This window comes from Notamacropus eugenii, chromosome 2, assembly GCF_028372415.1.
Source record: "Notamacropus eugenii isolate mMacEug1 chromosome 2, mMacEug1.pri_v2, whole genome shotgun sequence".
Lineage (NCBI taxonomy): Eukaryota > Metazoa > Chordata > Mammalia > Diprotodontia > Macropodidae > Notamacropus > Notamacropus eugenii.
This window is the reverse complement of record NC_092873.1, coordinates 443,994,085-444,012,209: the sequence shown is the minus strand read 5'-3', so window position 1 is coordinate 444,012,209 and position 18,125 is coordinate 443,994,085. Positions and strand designations below refer to the sequence as shown.

The window sequence follows — 18,125 nt, the reverse complement described above, 5'->3', positions numbered from 1 at the left end:
AACATTTACAACATCAGGCTTGGGGTGGTGGTAGAGGGGGACATAACAACTGTATTTAAGTAATTAAAGGACTATCAGATGAAAGAGGCATGCATTTTCCTTGTTCTGCTTAGTTTCTAAAGGCAGAGGTAGGAGTAATGAATAGAAATCATAAACAGACAAATTTAGGCTTGGTGTCAGGACACATTTCCTAATAATAGAACTATTCCAAAGTGAAATAATCTGTCTTGGGAAATAGTGTATTGTATCTCCCTGAAGATCTTTAAGCCAAGACTGGGTGATCAGTATGCAATATGCCTCAGTTGTCTCACCCTGTTATTTCTCCTAGCACTCTTACCCTACAATATCCCTCTTCCATAACAGCTGCCTTCTCCCATTGGTGAATTCCTCCCAGTGCCTCCATTTTGAGGAGGGCCTGAGACCAGTCATCCCTCATTCTCCAGAATTTGATATTAAAACATGGCTGCCTTTTCCCTCTGTTTCTATGGCCCCTCTCTCCCACTGAAGAATTTCTCCTAGAACTTATATTTGAAAAAGGGACCAGGCCAGCCATCCATTTTCAGAACCTTCATGCCCTTCTTTACTGAGCTTCTGACTTTCAGGAATTTAACACCAAGTCCTAAATACCATCTCCCTCCCACCCTCCACCTTCTCAGATTCCTTTTCTGTGTTGCCTTCCCTCATTAGAATGTAAACCACTTGAGGGGAGGGACTATCTTCCTTTTTGCTTGTATTTATATCCCCTGGCTTAGCTAGCACAGTGCCTAACAAATAGTAGGTGCTTAATAAATGCATGTTGTTTTGTCTGATATGTAGTAATGAGGATTCTTTTTTGAAGATGGTTTGTTACTGAAGTCCCTTTCAGTTCTGAAGTTTTGTGATTCATTTAACTGTCAATTCAGTAAATGTGCTATCCTTGTCCAACGAACAAGTGCCAGAGTAAGGCCACTAGACTATTGGATGTTGCTACTGAAACATGCCTAGGGTGAATGGTGTTAAAAATGAAGGAGGAGGAGGAGGAGGAGGAGGAGGAGGACATAAATGAAGAATTGCAGGTGTTACCAATGCCCTCTAAATTCAGTGCTCTCTACATTTGTTATCCTGAGACAAATCCCTGGTCAATCTATTTGAGTCTGAACTTTATTTATGAGGTTTTCAAAGATAATTCAAATGTAAAATTTTAAATGACAGGAAAATGGTATCTTCCATGATTCCTTTTAATCTAAAAAATAATGAAAACATTTCTCATCACACAGAGGAATTAAAAGTTAAATCAAAGTACCCAGAGCCCAAAAGCAGGACAAAATGGGTCCCTCGGTTGAAAAAAAGAAACTGCTCCCAAGATAACCTGCCAGTTTTGTCTTTACTAAGCAGTTGTATTTTCTCGCTATCTGGAAAGGTTCTGTTCATGACCTTAACTGATTAAGCAGTCTAGATGGTATTTTTGAAAAGAAAAAGTGCAACTGAGTCTGGCATAATAAAAATGAAACCAAACATTCTGGGAGCCTGAGTTTTGCTCTTCAAAGCCTGCTAGATCTTCACCTAGGAGCGTTAGGTCTGTCTTCAGGAATTAAATGCTCTCTTAATAAAGAAAGGAGACCCTGACCTACTGTGAGTCATTCTAGTGAGAAATTATTTAGCAGAACAGAGCTATAATGTAAAGCTAGGAGAATGAATCCAGTCCAGCCAACAAAAACTCTGCACCAGGTTTGAAAAATTGCCCAAACCTTCAGTAGTAAGATCCTAACAAGCACTACTGCCTTTTGAATCAAAGTCTGTACGTTTTCAGGGAACAGGCTGTGGAAGGGCAGGGGCAGAGAGGGCACCAAGTGGCTGATTTCCTAGTCTGTGAGGGGAAGAGGGCACTGTCAGGATCAGCTCTGACGCTAGACCACAGTGGCAACTCATCGGAGGATGTCCTCTGTAAGCGACCATGGCTCTTTCAAGAATTAACTCTCTTCTCATCTTCTACCTCAATCTGTTGCTGCTTCTCCATGTAAAAAGTAAGCTTGCTCCATTTATTGACATTCTGGTCCCTGCCATGGCTAGGTGGACACTTCTTGCTGGCTGTTGGTAATGCGGGGAGGTGTAGGACCAGCTTGTATTTGACAAGGAAGCCAAAAGGGATTTGGTCTGAGAGTTTTGCCATTCCATACAATTGGGAGAGCTCTGGTCTTAGCACGTGCATGACAATTAAAGGATTGTGTCCAAAATATTATGATATTGGAACACAATAGCATTTCAGTCTTTGATTTTGTGACAGTATTATTAAGCTGTGCAAATGATCACAGCAAAGGCTTTTGGAAGTGGGGGTGGAGGGTCTTTGAGAGAGAGCCATACCAAAATAATCTATAATTACTTGCATTTTCCCAATGATACATTTTGCATGCTAAAGCCTATTTGCTCAAATACAAAATATTTTAGATGACGTTTCCTTTAATTCCCTGTTAGCTGATTTTCTCTCAACTACTTCTAATGAACTTTGAAAAAAAAAAACAAACCAGAAATTCAATTGCCAGAATCAAGGTAATATTCTCAATGCTCCTGATTGACTAAATGATCATTTGTATTCATAAAGCTTTCACTAATGACAAATTGGGCCCTCGTTTTCATTATTTGTGATTTGGGTTCTGGAAGCTAAGAGACTCACTCATTTCAACAAACTTCTAATATAAACAAAGAAAATGTTTTGGTCATCCTTGGGTTTCCTAGATAATTATCAGGTGCATGCATGCCTTTAAGTAGAATTAGAGGAGGACAAGTGGCCTCAGCTGTGAGTTTATGGAAGCCAGGCGCTGCTGAACATGTTGAAAATGAAGACAGGCAGAGTGTGTGTCTGTCAAAAGGGCTGTGTGATTTGTGTCTGTTGAATCTGAATATCAATAAGACAAAGCATAGAACAGCTGCCATTGAAAAAAGGCTACTTGGCATTAGCGTACAATGTGGTATAATCTGGGTCACCTTCTGTTGCTGCATCAGTCAGGTTGTTGTTTGTACAGTTTACAGAGAAACATAAATCAGAAATGGAACCCAAACAGGCATGTATAAGAATTAACCCTGGTTGACTTGAAAGGATGCAAACAAGACAAACTTCAGACAGTAATCAGAATGAAAATTTTTGGCTGTAATATATTTAATCATGATTTTAAAAATAAAAGCTATCTTGCTTTTGTAAAGTTATGATGTAATAGATTATGCCTTTCCATCAAACTTCAAATGGACATCAAGCAACAGGAGGTAGAGGGAAGTACGATAGCTGGAAGACAGAGGGAGCAAGGAGGGAGGCGGAGACTACAAAATGAAAGGGCAAGTCGGTATACAGTGTATTCATCAGCAGATGACATTTTCATTTTACAAAAGAATATATCTATATTTAATAATGATGACTGACTTAGAGATCTAAAGTATGCAAAATGCTTTACATATATTACCTCATTTGATCTTTATTACAACCGTTTGAGGTAGGCACTGTAAATACCATTATCACCATTTTACAGACAAGGAATCTGAGAAACATGTTAAAAGACTTGTTCAAGGCCACTCAACAAGTGTCAGAGATGGCATTTGAGCCCAAATCTTCCTGACTCCAAGTCCAGCATGCTATTTTGCAGTCCGTTACACTTATTTTGAACATTTAAATGATAGAATTCTATTCTTGAGTATTTAATATCTAAAGCAAATATATTTTAGTACTTACCTGAATCTGTAAACCTATCACTCAATAAATGCAAGATTTACTTTCTTTTAGTGCCTAGCAACTAGTGTCTAGTTGTGAACTTGTACTAGATAATTGGGAATTGATAGGATGATTGAATCTCCCTTTCATATATACATATTACATACCTATATATCTCTCTCTATATATATCAGATTAAGTTTTTAAAGAGGAGGGCTTGCATATATATGGACATAGAGAGAGAGAATCTTTCTCTACCCAGGGTTTTAGCACAGTGTCTAGCACATTGTAGAAATAATAACTGCTTATTGACTTGACACACTCTCTTGATCAGGAGGCTTCACTATCATCATCATCATCATCATCATCACAATCCTCATCGTTACTAGCAGCATCATTTACATAGAGCTTGGAGGTTTACAAAGAGCTTTACCTATGCCAGTTCAGTATTGTCAACTGAATGAGATCCAAACTTTCAAGTATGGCCTTCTAGACCCCTCCATGACCTGGCCTAAGTCTTCGTTTTTAGCCTTTTCACTCACTACAACCCTATACGAACCTTATTTTTCAGTCATTTTGGACTTCTTGCCACTCCCTGAATGCAAATTGTGCTTTTGTACCTCTTCAGTTTTGCTGATGTCATTCCCTCTGTCTGAAATGCCCTTTATCTCCCATCAAAACCCTACCTTTCTTTCCAGGATCAGCTCAAATGTCACCTCAGCTACAATTCCTTACTCTATTACACCAAGTGAAAATGATTGTTTCATTCAATTCAACAAATATTAAGCAACTGTTATGAACAAGAGATTTCTAGAATACTTTGTACAATTCATGTGGCACTTATAGCATTTAATTTATAAATATTTTAAAGCCCATATTTCTGCATGTATTTTCTACCCTATTAGATTGTACTTAATGCAGTCTTATATACTGCACAGAGTGCCTAGCACAATGTCTTGCACTCATAATATTTAATGTATTTTGTTGACTGAATGAATGGTTGATTCTGTTGAAAAAAAATACTTCATCACAAAAATGAGAACATAACCCAGAACAATTTCATATCATCTTATTTTGCAAATACCCAGATGCATTTAATCAAATACAGCCTTTTGACAATATTCATATTGTTATTAACACATTAGTTAGTATTACATGTGTATGTGCTGTGTCTCCAATTAAACTATGAATTTTTTGAGAGAAGGGCCCCTGTTTTAGAATTCTTTCATCTCCCACAACAACTAGAATAGTACTAAGCACATAGAAAGCTTCTGACAAATATTTCACAGAAGTGCAGTGTTGCAAGGGACCTCAGAGGCCATCTAAGCCAACCAGCCTTTACCAGGAGAGATCTTCTGTATAACATCCCTGATATTTGATTTTCTGGGCTTTCCTGGGCTTTCTCATAGATATCCAAAGAGAGAGAAATTAATGACTCACTGAGACAGCCCATTGCACTTTGGGATAACTCTAGGTGCTCATTATTTTCAGCCTAAATCTTTTGCTCTACACCCTCATTCCACTCTTCTCCTGGCTTTGCTCTTGACTCTGGATTTCTCCACTAATCTCCATCAACCTTTTCACCCTGGAAGATCCCATTACATCAGTGGTCCTCCTCTCCTCTGATTGGTGAATTCCTCCTGCACCTTAATTTTGAGGAAGTGGTCCAGCCAGCAGTTCTCCCCACCTCATTATTCTCTCACGCTTTCTTCTCTCCTTCACCATCCCTTCTCCATATGAGTTGTCTTTCCCAATAGAATATAAACTCACTGAAGGCAGGAAGTGACTTTCTTTTTGTTTGTATTGGTAATCGTAGCACGAGCACAGTGGCTGGAACATAATAAGCACTTAATAAATAACATGTTTGTTGATTACAATGCTTTGCTCCAAAGTTAGATCCTCTGATACTAAGAAGAACAGATCTACTGAGGACTCTTCCATATGGGAGCCCTTCGGATATTTAAAGAGAGTGATCAGCTTCTCATGTTTTCTCTTCTTTGGGCTAAATATTCCATGGTTCCTTTAACTGATCTTAATATGGCCTAGTTGCTAGTATTTCATCATCTTTTGATATTCATTTGGACATGCTTCAGTTTGTCAATGTCCTTCAGAAAATTATATTTCTTAAAACTGAATGCAGTAATTCAGATATGGTGTGAGTCAGGTAGAATATGGTGGGACCATTGCTTTTTTGGACACTATTCCTCTATTAATGCGTATTATGCAGGCTAAGTTTATGTTAACTCCTTTGGTTGCCAAGTCATGCTGTTGACTCATCTTGAGCTTGCAAGGCTTCTGTGATTCTCAGATATTTTTTAAACTATTATCTGGCCACACCTGACATTTGTTGGTTGTATAGTTGCTCACTAATTGAATTTTCAGTTTCTTGCTTTTGCACTTTAGAGTGCAAGTTTCTTCAGGTTGGAGAAGAGAACTTTACTCATTCTCTAGCTCATCGTGAAAATGCAGCGGTTGTGGCTATGCCACTAAGAAAATACCCAATGACAAGTGCCTTCTGCCTTCCTTTTCCAGACCACATTCCCATATTTCAGGGACTATAGGAGCAAAGCAATCCAGTGTAAGGATCTTAGAAAATCATTTTGCTATAACATTTATTTATGTATATATAACATATATAACACATATGTAAAACATATACGCTATACCATATAAATAACATGTAAAGTATATTTCTTGCTGTTTTCCCCCACATAAATATGAATGTATGTGTACATTTGTAGATATGCATGCACATGTGTCTGTAATCAAATAGCATAATAGGAAAAGTAATGAATTTGAAGTCATAAGACAGTTCAAATCCTGACTCTTATTAGCTGTGTGACACTGAGCAAGCTATGTAACCTCTCTGAGCCTCATTTTTATCATTTATATGATTAGATATTGGACCTTAAATCTAGTAGTTCTTAACTTAGAGACTGTAAAATTTTTTTTTAAAATTCTATTTTGATCACTGTATTTCAATATAATTGGTTTCCTTTCTAATCATAGGCATTTCATTTTATGCATTTAAAAATATTCTGAGAAAGGATTCATGACACAAAAAATTTAAGAACCTCTCGACTATATGATCTTCAAAGTCCTTTTCAACTGTAAATCCTGTGATCCTATATTATCTTCCCAAAATTTTACCCAACTAGCAAATTCTCAAAAATAAGTGATTTTTCATAACTAAAGGTAGAAAAACCTTTAGTACATTTAGATTAAGGAGAGAAAGTTAGACTAGACTTTTAATTTTAGAGTATCTTTGAAGTCCATGCTGTAGTTTTGATTGATAGACAACATTACTTTATCAGTCAATCCATCAACAAGCACTTATTACCATCTACTGTATGCCAGGAATTATGGCAGGCACTGAGATTAGAAAGACAAAAGTGAATCACTTACTGCCCCCTAGAAACTTAATGAACTTGGGAGAGACAACATGAACTTACATAATTATATACAAAATAAATACAGGGAAATTTTGGAGAGAGGAAAAGACTAGCAGTTTGGGAGGATTAAGAAAGGTTTGGCACTTGGAGCTTTGAAGGAAATCATAAACTCCTTTTCGTACCTTGGCATCTAAATTGCCTTGAGAAGAGTCTAAAAGAATCTTTCCTATTCTAAATTTTTTTCTATAGCAAATAGTATTACAGGAAAGTTCTGTTGTAGTTCTTATTATATAAGCAGTTAGGGTAATGAAAGGGTCAGAAAACAAAGTTTGGGGGCATAAAATGAATTTATATTTAAAGAAAAGTAATGGAATCAACTTTGGAAGGATGTAAAGTACTGTCCCTTTAAATTATGGCTTGGTTATTGAAAGGGACAGAAATTATTTTTTTGCATGCAAAACTGATAAATACTTGTAAGAAAACATTTTTCTAATAAAATGTGAGGTCATATTATTAGGACCAGATAGAAAACTCCTCTAAAATGAATGGAATGGAGAGGACCTTAGGGAAGAAAAATGAGGCTAGAGGGCATTGTGGTACCTTAGCTCATTTGCATATAACTGTTTTCAGGTTTTGAGTTATTAAAACTTATAAAGTGGTACACGATCATAGTTAGCATCTATACTGCCCTTCAAGATTTGTGAAGCACTTTACATCTATTATCTCAGTTGATCCTTACACAACTACTGTGAGGTAAGTGCTAGTGTTATCCCCATTTTCCAGAAGGGAAACACGCTGAGAGAGGTGGTGATTTACCTATGGTCATGCATCTAGTAAATGACTGAAGTAGGATTCCAACTCAGCCTTCCTAATTGCGAGTCTAGCATTCTGTCCACTGCCCCATCTAGTTACCTCTCAGAAAAACTACTTGGAGACAGTGGGAGGATTAAATAAGGATTTTTGGCTTCATTACTTCCAGAAAGTTGGATTTCATGAGCTCATAAGAGAAAGATGAGTCACTGATCATAAGAAGACTCTGATTTGTGTTATCAAAGGCAGTGAAGAATCTGGCAGGAGAAAAACAGATAAGGCAGCAGGAGAGGTTTTAAGAAAAAGCTAGCAAGAGCAGTCAGCTGACAGGAAGACAGCAGGATTGACTTGGAGCCTGCTGTTTGGAAGAGAAGCCCTGCTTTATGGATTCACTGAAGAAAAGGTGAAGAGCAGGAGCTTTGTGAGGCTCACATGAAATAATGGATATAAAGTATTTGACAAATTCTAAAGCGCTGTATAAATGGTGATTATTTTTGTTATCAGCTTACAATCAGTAGGTCTTCAATCTGGTGATTATATCGTTCCCCAAGCCTTCTACTGCATTCTTACTGACTCTAAGCAATGTTTATTGAGCAATACAGAGATATGGTAAATGTTTAAAACTGGGCTTTCTGGGGAAAATAAGTATGCATCCGCAGTTAAATTTAATTTACATTATTAACACTTAAGTCTAGACAACCAACAAAACAATAAATCAAGCCCTGATTTGTAGCATTGCTGATTTCTGAGGTGTAAATGTTTTTAGTGAGAATTTAAGAATTGGCTTTCACAAGCCAGTTAGAACTGGTTCAACACAATCCTGCCTGGCAACTTACTGTTTGGAAGAGAGTTGAATTGTGCTGTAATTGAGCTGTGTTCTTTAGTACCATTTACAGTCTGAATGAGGTGAAAACTCTCAAAGTCTGCTGGTTGCTCTTTGTTGCCCCATGGTTTGAGAAGTAAAAGAAGAGGAAAGATAGACTTTAAGTTGTTTTGATGTAACTATAGACATGAAATGGGTTAAATAGTTCAACATCTTGTTGAATCAAGAATTTACTAGGCTTGTCTGCATTTCCCAGAGAGTCAGTTCTGACGAGTTTTATAGTTCTCTGGCTTAAAGGAACTACTTGTTACTATAATAGTGAAGCACCATATTGGGCACCCTCTTAGGGATGATTGTAAGTTAAAAGGGCTTGTCACTATCTAATTTGTTTGAAAGTAGAAGCAGACTGGTTTTGCCTAGCAGGAGAGTAGTGAGGACCAGAAGGGAAGCAGTTAGCAGAGAAGAGGTTTCATGTCATGCAGATTGTACCCGACATCAAGGCCTAAAGACTAGCATTGTAAAATGCCCTGAACATATAGGTTTTCGTTACTCATGTACCTTCCTGTTAGGTTTCTGAAATTGCATGTCCACTTTCTACTCTAGATACAGTATTGTTAAGAAAGTGTGATCCAGGTTTATTTTATGGACTGTGATTTTTAAAAAATTGTTACTGCTTTTGTTATTTTGAAAGATGCTGATGCTACAATTATTCTTGCTTTTGCTTTACTGTTTAGTAAGTGTTTTATATTCAATAGTTAAGGGTATCATGATAACTTATTTTGTATACTGAGGGTGGGTTTCATGAGCCACAGTCATAAGCAGTGGGAATATATATATATCCCCCATGACTGAGTTGCACTTAGGGTCCAGAAATAGTTTAGATAGTAGCTGCCTAGTGGCAGTCCTTCCCAGGGAATCTAGATCCACCATTATGAGGGCAGGTTGGGTTGGGCAGAGCAGCCTAGAAAGGAGGTGTTGATGTCCACACAGAAGCTATATACATATATATATGTCATTTGCTGCTTTTGAAAGAGTATATAGGTGAATAACATCCATTAGTTAATAATATACTCACAGAATGTTCACTGAAAACATTAACAGTTTTTATTGTAATTTAGCCTTTGAATCACCAAAAAAAATTTTTTGGAATAATTTTTTAAATTTCATGTTGCTACAGACACACAGCCAGTGATCTAAGACCTATTGAGATTGAGAAAGCTCAGGGTTGGAAGGGATCTCAAAGGCTACTTGATAACAACCCATATCTGAACAATAACCCAATATGTGGTCAACAGATTTTGCTTCAATACCTCTAATGAAGGGGAACCCAATGCCTTCCCAGCTAGCCCATTTCACTTTTGTAGAGCTCAATTAGTAGAAAGTTTTCTCACATCAAGTTTGAATCTGCCTCCTCACAATTTTTGCAAGCTACTCCAAGTTCTCCTTCAATTCTATCATCACGCACTGGCTGGTGTTTCACATGATAGCTTTCAAACAATTTGAGGTAGCCATCATATCCTCCCCAGATCTCTTGTGTAGGTATTTCTTCCAGCTGAGATATTTGATAATATACATTTTTCCTCCTTATATTCCCTTACCCTCCACTTTCCAACTCCCTCTTTGATGACATCCCCCAAAAGATCTCAAAATTGTCTCAAACTTCTCTCATGTTGGGAATTTATTATTCACCATTCTTATATCTTGCCAAGTGATTTTGGGGAGGATAAAACTGACCACAGCTGGATGATAGTCCCCTTTCCTTCAGATCTTATGTAGCCTACTTATACGTTGGCACTCTCTCTCTGTTCCCCTGGTTCTTTACCTCCCTGGCTTAGTGCTACTGCAGTACACTGCCACCCTAGGCAGAGCAACCAACATGCTTCCTCTTTCTGATACCTCCACCTCCTGACCACAAGGAGGGGGCAGGTTGAGGTCTTTATTGCCACAGAATAGTGGCAATAAAAACAGGTGGTAACAGTAGGAATAGCCAACAGAGAACTAAGTAGCAGCAAGGAAATGGATGAATAGACAGATAACACTAATTAGACCTTCCCTGCCCATTAGTAGGCCTCAAGTACCTTTTGTTAATTTTCTAATGAGGCACTGGTCCCCAAGGGTTGTGATGCTCTCTGGCTCTGAAAAATGTATAAATACTCTGAGGTGAGGTTTTATTTTGGGGCTTACTCATTGGAAGTGTTTGTTTGGCCAGATGAGACTCTGGGCAGCAGCTAAGGAGCTCCAAGCTTTGAAAACCCGGATGTTGGTGCTTCTTTCTCTGGTAACTCTATATGCATGGTCAGACAGTTATCTGTCTGTTGATCTGTGATGTATGTATTGCTTATGGTCAGACAATTGGAAGCCCTGTCTGTTGATTATTATTTCTTTGTATTTTCTCTGAAGTTCAGGGTGCTGACTTTTTCCCCTGAACTAAGTGTATTATATATGTGCTTGATTAAAGTGATTGTTGACTCCTCAAAAGTTGCTTTCCTTTTAGAAAAGCAGATCTAAGAACGTGTACAGCAGGCCCTCCTGTATATGTCAGGCTCCTCCCTGATACAAGATGCCAACACACAAGCACACAAGTTGTGTTGTGTTGTGCTGTGCTGCTTGGCCTTTACATGAGGACTGACAGGGGAGAGGGTGCTGATTGAGTGCATTAAGAATTAAAGATTACCCTTCTCTTAATGTTAATTCATCATGTTGTTGCCTCATTGGACTTTTGGTATCTTGTCCTGCCAAGACAGCTGCAATTACTCTCTACCTTTTGTGCATAACTATTATGTTCGGGGATTTTGAGAGTTTGTGAAAATCTCTAGTCCTCCATCTTGGTCACAAGACCCAGAAGTACCTTTTCTAGGCTTTCACATATACCTAGTTAATCAATAGATCATATGAACTTGATTTCAAGGTCCTTCACCATCTTGGTTGTACTGCCCTAGGCACTCTTCAGTTTACTAATGTCTTTTGTAGAATGGTATGTTTAGAACTGAACATGAGTCCAGCTAGAATCTGATGAGGGTAGAGCTCAACTGGACTATCATCTCTTTAGTGATGTGATCAAGAAAATAGAGGACTAGACAGTTTTTTGAATCTTTATTAAGTACCAAAACTTCCCAAGCTAAGAATTCTAGGAAAGACATTGCCTCTCATGATACAGCCTAAAATTAAATTGGCTTTATTAGGTGCAATATCAGACTCCTTAGTCATATTAAATATTAATTCCACTAAAACTCCCAGAAAATTTTCAGATGATCTGCTATTGAGACATCTCTTTCACTTATTTTACTTGCAAAATTGATATCTAGAGCCTATTAAATTTCATTTTCTGCGATTCAGCCTAACATTCTAGTCTGTCATGATAAATATACTACTATTTTGTCTAAGATGAGATCCAACTATCAACCCAAAGATTCCTATAGAATCTTCAGAATCCTCTGCTTTAAAAGTTAGTGAAAGTCATAATTTATAGCACATGCAATTCTTGGTAGTATCTCTTCCAAATACTAACCAAGTTTGCTCCTTCTTAGCTTCTGAGATCAGATGAGGTCAAGTGACCATGAGGCAAAACTCTCTCTTCTGTTTGAAATAATGGAACAGTGTAAATAGAGTTCTTTGAAAGGGGACCTACTTGTTCAGTCAGTCTGATATGTAAACAAAATTTAAAAATGCAAGGTAAATTTGGAATCATTATAGTTTAGTTGTCAATGCTCATGAAATTCAGAAGCTTATATCAGAAAAGGTTGGTGACCATCATTAAGAAGCAATCATCCCTCTGCTTATTTAAATTCTACACACGTAAAAGCATATAAATCTTTAGTATTTCCTCTGTAGAGGAAGTATCCTCGCTTCAACATGTTCAGAGCCTACACAATTATTGCTGTGAGGAAAAAAGAAAAACTCCTTTGCTTCTTTATAAATAAAACAATTATCTTATCAGTCATCATCAGCAGTCTACATTTTGCTAAGGTTACCTGTTGGTCCCTCGGCTATAGAATGGGAATAGTTTCCATTTTTATTTTACCTAATCCAAAACAGGTTATTCTGAATAGCAGGCATTGTTGTTGTTGCTTTCCCACAACTCAATCCTAATAATTTCACCAAATCTTGCTGCTCTACGTGCACAAAACCAGATTCTACAGATCCGGGAAATGGAGGAGGGGGACAGAAAGTCAACAATTCTCAGTCTGACTCACTGCTTTACCACTGATTTCTAAGGAAATCTCCCTAGTCCCAAGCTTCTCTTTCTATAAAATAAAGATGATGAGACTTGGCACATAGCTTCCAGGCAATGTTGTTATGAGAACAGAAGTCCTTTCTGCATGTAAAAAACTCTTAGAGTAGAGATGATGAGGTAAGAGAGGTTACCAGGACAGAGCATCATCCTAAGGGTTGTCTTCATCTCTCTGGTTTCAAATAGAGTTGAACAAATTTGCCCTTTGTTCAGTGTTATAGCTACTGGAGAAAGTGCACTGAAATTCCAAGTTTAACATAGGTATTTTTTTTACAATTCTTGAGCCATTTAGTGAATTTGGAAGGTAGTTTATTTGTGTGTGGGGGGAGCAATTAGATAGGAGGAAATCAAAACTGTGATTTCACTGATGTGGGGAATTCCCAGAGCGGAAACTCCTTCCAATGAAGCAATTCAACACTCATGTGTAACATGTGTAACTTCTAGTGTTAGGGAGTTGTTTGGGAACAATGAGGAGTTAAGTGACTTGCCCATGGTTGCAACCTTGTAAGTATCAGAGGTAGTACTTGAACTCACATCTGTCTGACTACAAAGTTAGCTATTATATAGACTTGTAAGTGGTCACTTGAATTTAAAAAAATTAAAAAGTTTCAAAAGTCATCATCTATATAATAGCTATTGGTGAATTTAAGCCTTTGGGTTCCAAAATTTCTTAATTTAGTTTTTATTTTTATGGTCATTAAAATCAAAATTCATTCCTTAAAAAATCTTTCTTAAACTTCAGTCTGGAACTCCATAAGAAATTCAAGAAATGTTAAAAACAAAAATGCTAACCAACAATCCATTGCTATAATTTAAAAATGAATGATTGGAGGTGTAGAAAAATTAGGACACTAATTCATTGTTGGTAGAATTGTGAATTGATCCCACAGTTTTGGAGAGCTATCTGGAATTATTCCCAAAAGTTATTAAACTACCCCTTTGACTCAGCAATAACACTACTTGGACTATTTTTGAAAATAATCAGGGAAAAAAGAAAAGAAACTTTATGTTTCAAAAGAATTTATAGCAGCTCTCTTTGTAGTGACAAAGAAATGGAAATTGAGGGAATGCCCATCAATTGTGAAATGGCTGAACAAGTTGTGTGGTATGTGATTGTGATGGTGCTATCAGAAATGATGAGTTCAATGATTTTAGAAAAACATGGAAAGACTTGCACAAAATAATGGAGAGCAAAATGAACACAATCAAGAGAACATTGTATGCAATAACAATATTGTTTTAAGAATGACTTTGGAGAAAGAAGTTATTTTGACTATTATAAATACCCAAATTAACTATAAAGGATATATGAAGAAAGATGCTATCTGCATCCAAAGGAAGAACTGATCAATAGAAGTATGTATAGAATAATTATATATATATATATGTATGTATGTGTATATGTATACACACACCTATTTGTCTCTAATGAGCCATACCTAAGGCAAGGAGGAGGGAAGAAAAAAAGAAATTAACATAATAATTTTGTTGTGTATTTGAAGGGAGCAACAAGTTGTGCATAGTAGATTTCCAGTTTCACGTGCCATCATCTTTTTTATTGTACTATGTTATGAAAATGCTAGTTTTATTCTATAAATTAAAATTAATATTTAATAATTAAAGAAAATGAATGATTGGAATAGCATTCCTAAGTCACTTCACAAGAAGGACAATAGAATTATAGTTTATATAAGTAGATGATAGATTTCTCTAGCATTCACAAGATGTTATGCTTTATGTAGAAGATAATCTAGAACTGGCTCCATATCTCACTTGGCAGTGACTCCTTTATTTTATGGTTGTGATTCGTGAAATATTGGTCTCCAAAGAATTAAAGTTGAGGGTCATCCAAAGGGCAATGGAAAGGTGCATGCTAAATAGGATCATTGCTAATATAGTATATTAGTAATGGATAACTTCATGAGAGTTGTGACATAAAGGACATTATCAAAAAGAAGCATTACTGGAAAAAGTGGACTGGCCATGGAGTTGGAGTTAGGGACAACCAGTGGACAGCTCCTGTTTTCTATTGGTATCCATTTGATATGAGAGCTTGAGAATGCCCCTAGCATGTTGAATAGATTATCTGTGACTAATTCACAGGTTAATATGGACAGGAATCATGCAGGATGAGGAGGCATGAGTGCTTTGTGATCTTCCTCATTTAAGAAGTACCCACACTGATGAGATTACAGATTCATGAGACCTAAGGCGGAAATGAATAGAGTGTTGGACTTGGAGTCAGGAAGATATGAGTTCAAATCCCACCTCAGACATTTACTAGTTGTATGACCCTAGGCAAGTCATTTAACCTCAATTTGCTTCAGTATCCTCATTTGCAAAGTGGGATCATAATTGCACCTCCCAGTGATTTGTAAAGTGATTTATAAAACTTAAAGTGCTATAGAAATGCTAATTTATATATAATTATTATTATTATTAAAATGCTTATTATATAGCATATAAGTGCTAATTATTATTATTAATCTAAAAATAGTACCTGACATCTAACAAGAGAATAGAGCTATAACTGATTAGCCATTTAGAATGAACTTGACAAAAATAAGGATGAGCAAAGAAGAAACATATTTTAGCAATATCCAAATTAAAAGACAGCTAAGGCGATGTAGTGGAGAGCAATTGGCTGTGTAGTTAGAGAACCCAGGTTTGAATCCTACTTGTTACTTGTGTGACTTTAGCTGTTACTTGTGTTCGTCCTTCATTCCCGAAGAAGACCATGCCATCTTAGAAATGATGACATGACTTGCGCTTGACTTTGTTTTGAGTGAGGAAGGGCTGTGCAAGGTCACCAGCCTCACTTCTCCTCCAGAGCCATCTGAATCCAGTGACCAGATATTCATCAGGATGACTGCAGATGACCCAGGATGCACTGGGAGACCTTGGGTCAATTACTAAACATATCTGAACCTCCATTTCCTGATCTATAAAATTCAGGAGTTAGATTAGATGATCTCTAAGGCTGTTTTCGGATATATATGAGGAAACAGATATCTGCCACGTTGAGAGCATGAAATGAGATAACATATACAAAGCACTTTGCAAACTTTAAGATGCTACATGAATGCTAGCTACTACTACTGCTATTACTGCTACAATTATTATTATTACAAACTATTAGAAATCAGAGAGTGGAATTGTTTCTATCTAGACTTCATGGAGGAGATGGTATTTTTTCTGGGCTATTAAGGATGGGTAGAATTTTCTCAGGCAGAAAGGGGTGGGTGAGTCAGGGTATTTCACAATAAAAGCACCTAATGAGCAATGGTAGAGATTGTATACCATTTTACTCTGCAGAAGTACGGAAGCACATGACGTGGTTGAGGACTGGCAAGTCATTCAATTTGGCCAAAGGATAAGGTTCATTTGGGAGGTTGTGGGACCTAAGGCTGTAAAGTTAGGTTATGAATATGTTGTAGATATAGAAAGTCTTGAAGTCAAGGTTCATAAATCTATATTTTATTAAATGGAGATTTAATGGGAGTTTTTGAGAAGGATGTTTACTTGATTGATGTAGTACCTCAGGAACATTTACTTAGCAGCTACACATGGAAGGCAGTGTGGTAGAGGGTGGGGTAGCTAAAAAGCACAAGTAATAGAGAGCTGGCCCTGGAGTCAGGAAGTGTCAGGCACTTACTAGGTGTGTGAACTCAGGTAAGTCACCTCATCTCTATTTGCCTTAATTTCATCAACTGTTAAATGGAAATAATAGTAGCACCTACCTCCCAGAGCTGTTGTAAGAATCAAATGACATCATATTTGTAAAGCATGTAGCATGGTACTTGGCACATAGTAGGTGCTATGTGCATATTATGATGGACATAATGGTGGTAGTGGTGGTGGTTGTGATTATTGTGGGTGTTATTGTTATTAGAAAGAACACTGGGTTCAAATCCCATCTTAGATATTTAGGTAAGTTACTGGCAATTCCCTGGGCCTCAGTTTCCTCAAATGGTAAATAGCACTGCCCTATGGTCAAGGAACCAGCAGGTGACCTCACCAAAATGTAGACTACTATTGATGGCTAGTGAGAATTATTTTACTGAGAGGAAGCAAAGGGATTTTTTTTTTCTCTTCAGTTTTCCAACTGAAATGAATTGGTGGGACTAGATGGATTCTGAGGATTCTCTCAGGCATATAGATCTATGAATTTATATGGGCTAGCCTCTGACCCTAGGTAGGATCGCCAGTCTGATGTAGAGTAGGTGAAAGGGGGATAGGAAGGGATTGTCAGTGGGAGTTTAGCTGTGTGGTGACAAGGGATCTGGCAGTAGAAATGGAATGTGAAGGATGGTAGCAAGAGAGGAATTATCTATTAATCAATCAACAAGCATTGATTAGATGCCTACTATGTGCCAAGGATTGTTAGTTACTGGGGATACAAAAAAAAAAAAGAATGAAAAATTCCTCACAGCTAATGATTTATTCATAAGAAGTACTTGGCTTATTTGTCAATCAAAAAATATACCTTGGTTGCCATGTGACCAAAGTGCCTGTTAGTAATACTGTAAAGAAATCTACCAATCTGAGGCTCAGACTATCGTGTTTTAGAGTGAAACCCCTCTATGACACTGGCAGTGGATGATGAAATAAGAAAAAGCACAATGCCTAGCACATAGGAGGCATTTAATTTGTGCTGGCTGACTGGCTTTGTAAATGAACTGAATTATATTGGGTTTGGGGTTAGATCGGAAGGGAGAGATAAGCAGCTGCGTTGGAATATGAGTGAGTGATGATTCATCCCTGCTATTTCTGCAACCCAGCCAGTGTCAAACAATTGGCTATTTCTTTAATTTAAGAAATTAACCCTTCTTTTCTCTGCTCAAGACAAAGTCTTTCCTGTTGAATAATGTACCTGAAGTATTCTGAGGCCAATTGCAGGGTTATCATATAAGGGATGATGTCGATTACCAACTCTATTAACATTTATGAAGGTACTGCTGTATACAGGGCACATCTCCACTGGACTTCAGCCACCTGATGAGATGATCACACCTTAGACTGTCAAACTGATCAATTAACCAATCAGCAAGCATTTATGTGAAATTCCCTTCTCTGAAATATAATTTCCTGTCCTTCCATCTCTCTCTTTGATTGATTTCTGCTCCATCTGTTCTTCACCCTCATCGTGACCTCTAATGCTTTGTTCTCCCCGTGCATCCATCACCCCTGCTC

General features: G+C 37.3%; 1 protein-coding gene across 1 annotated transcript in view; it reads left to right on the top strand.

The window, feature by feature from the left end:
• The first annotated feature begins 1,860 nt into the window (after positions 1-1,860).
• The window catches only part of CRB1 (crumbs cell polarity complex component 1), a 287,284-nt gene continuing 271,019 nt past the window's right edge, over positions 1,861-18,125 (top strand). Inside the window, exon 1 of the mRNA XM_072648310.1 lies at positions 1,861-2,003. Within this exon, the coding sequence (XP_072504411.1) occupies positions 1,934-2,003 (70 nt within the window). The 5' untranslated portion in view covers positions 1,861-1,933. The remainder of the gene's footprint in view (positions 2,004-18,125) is intronic.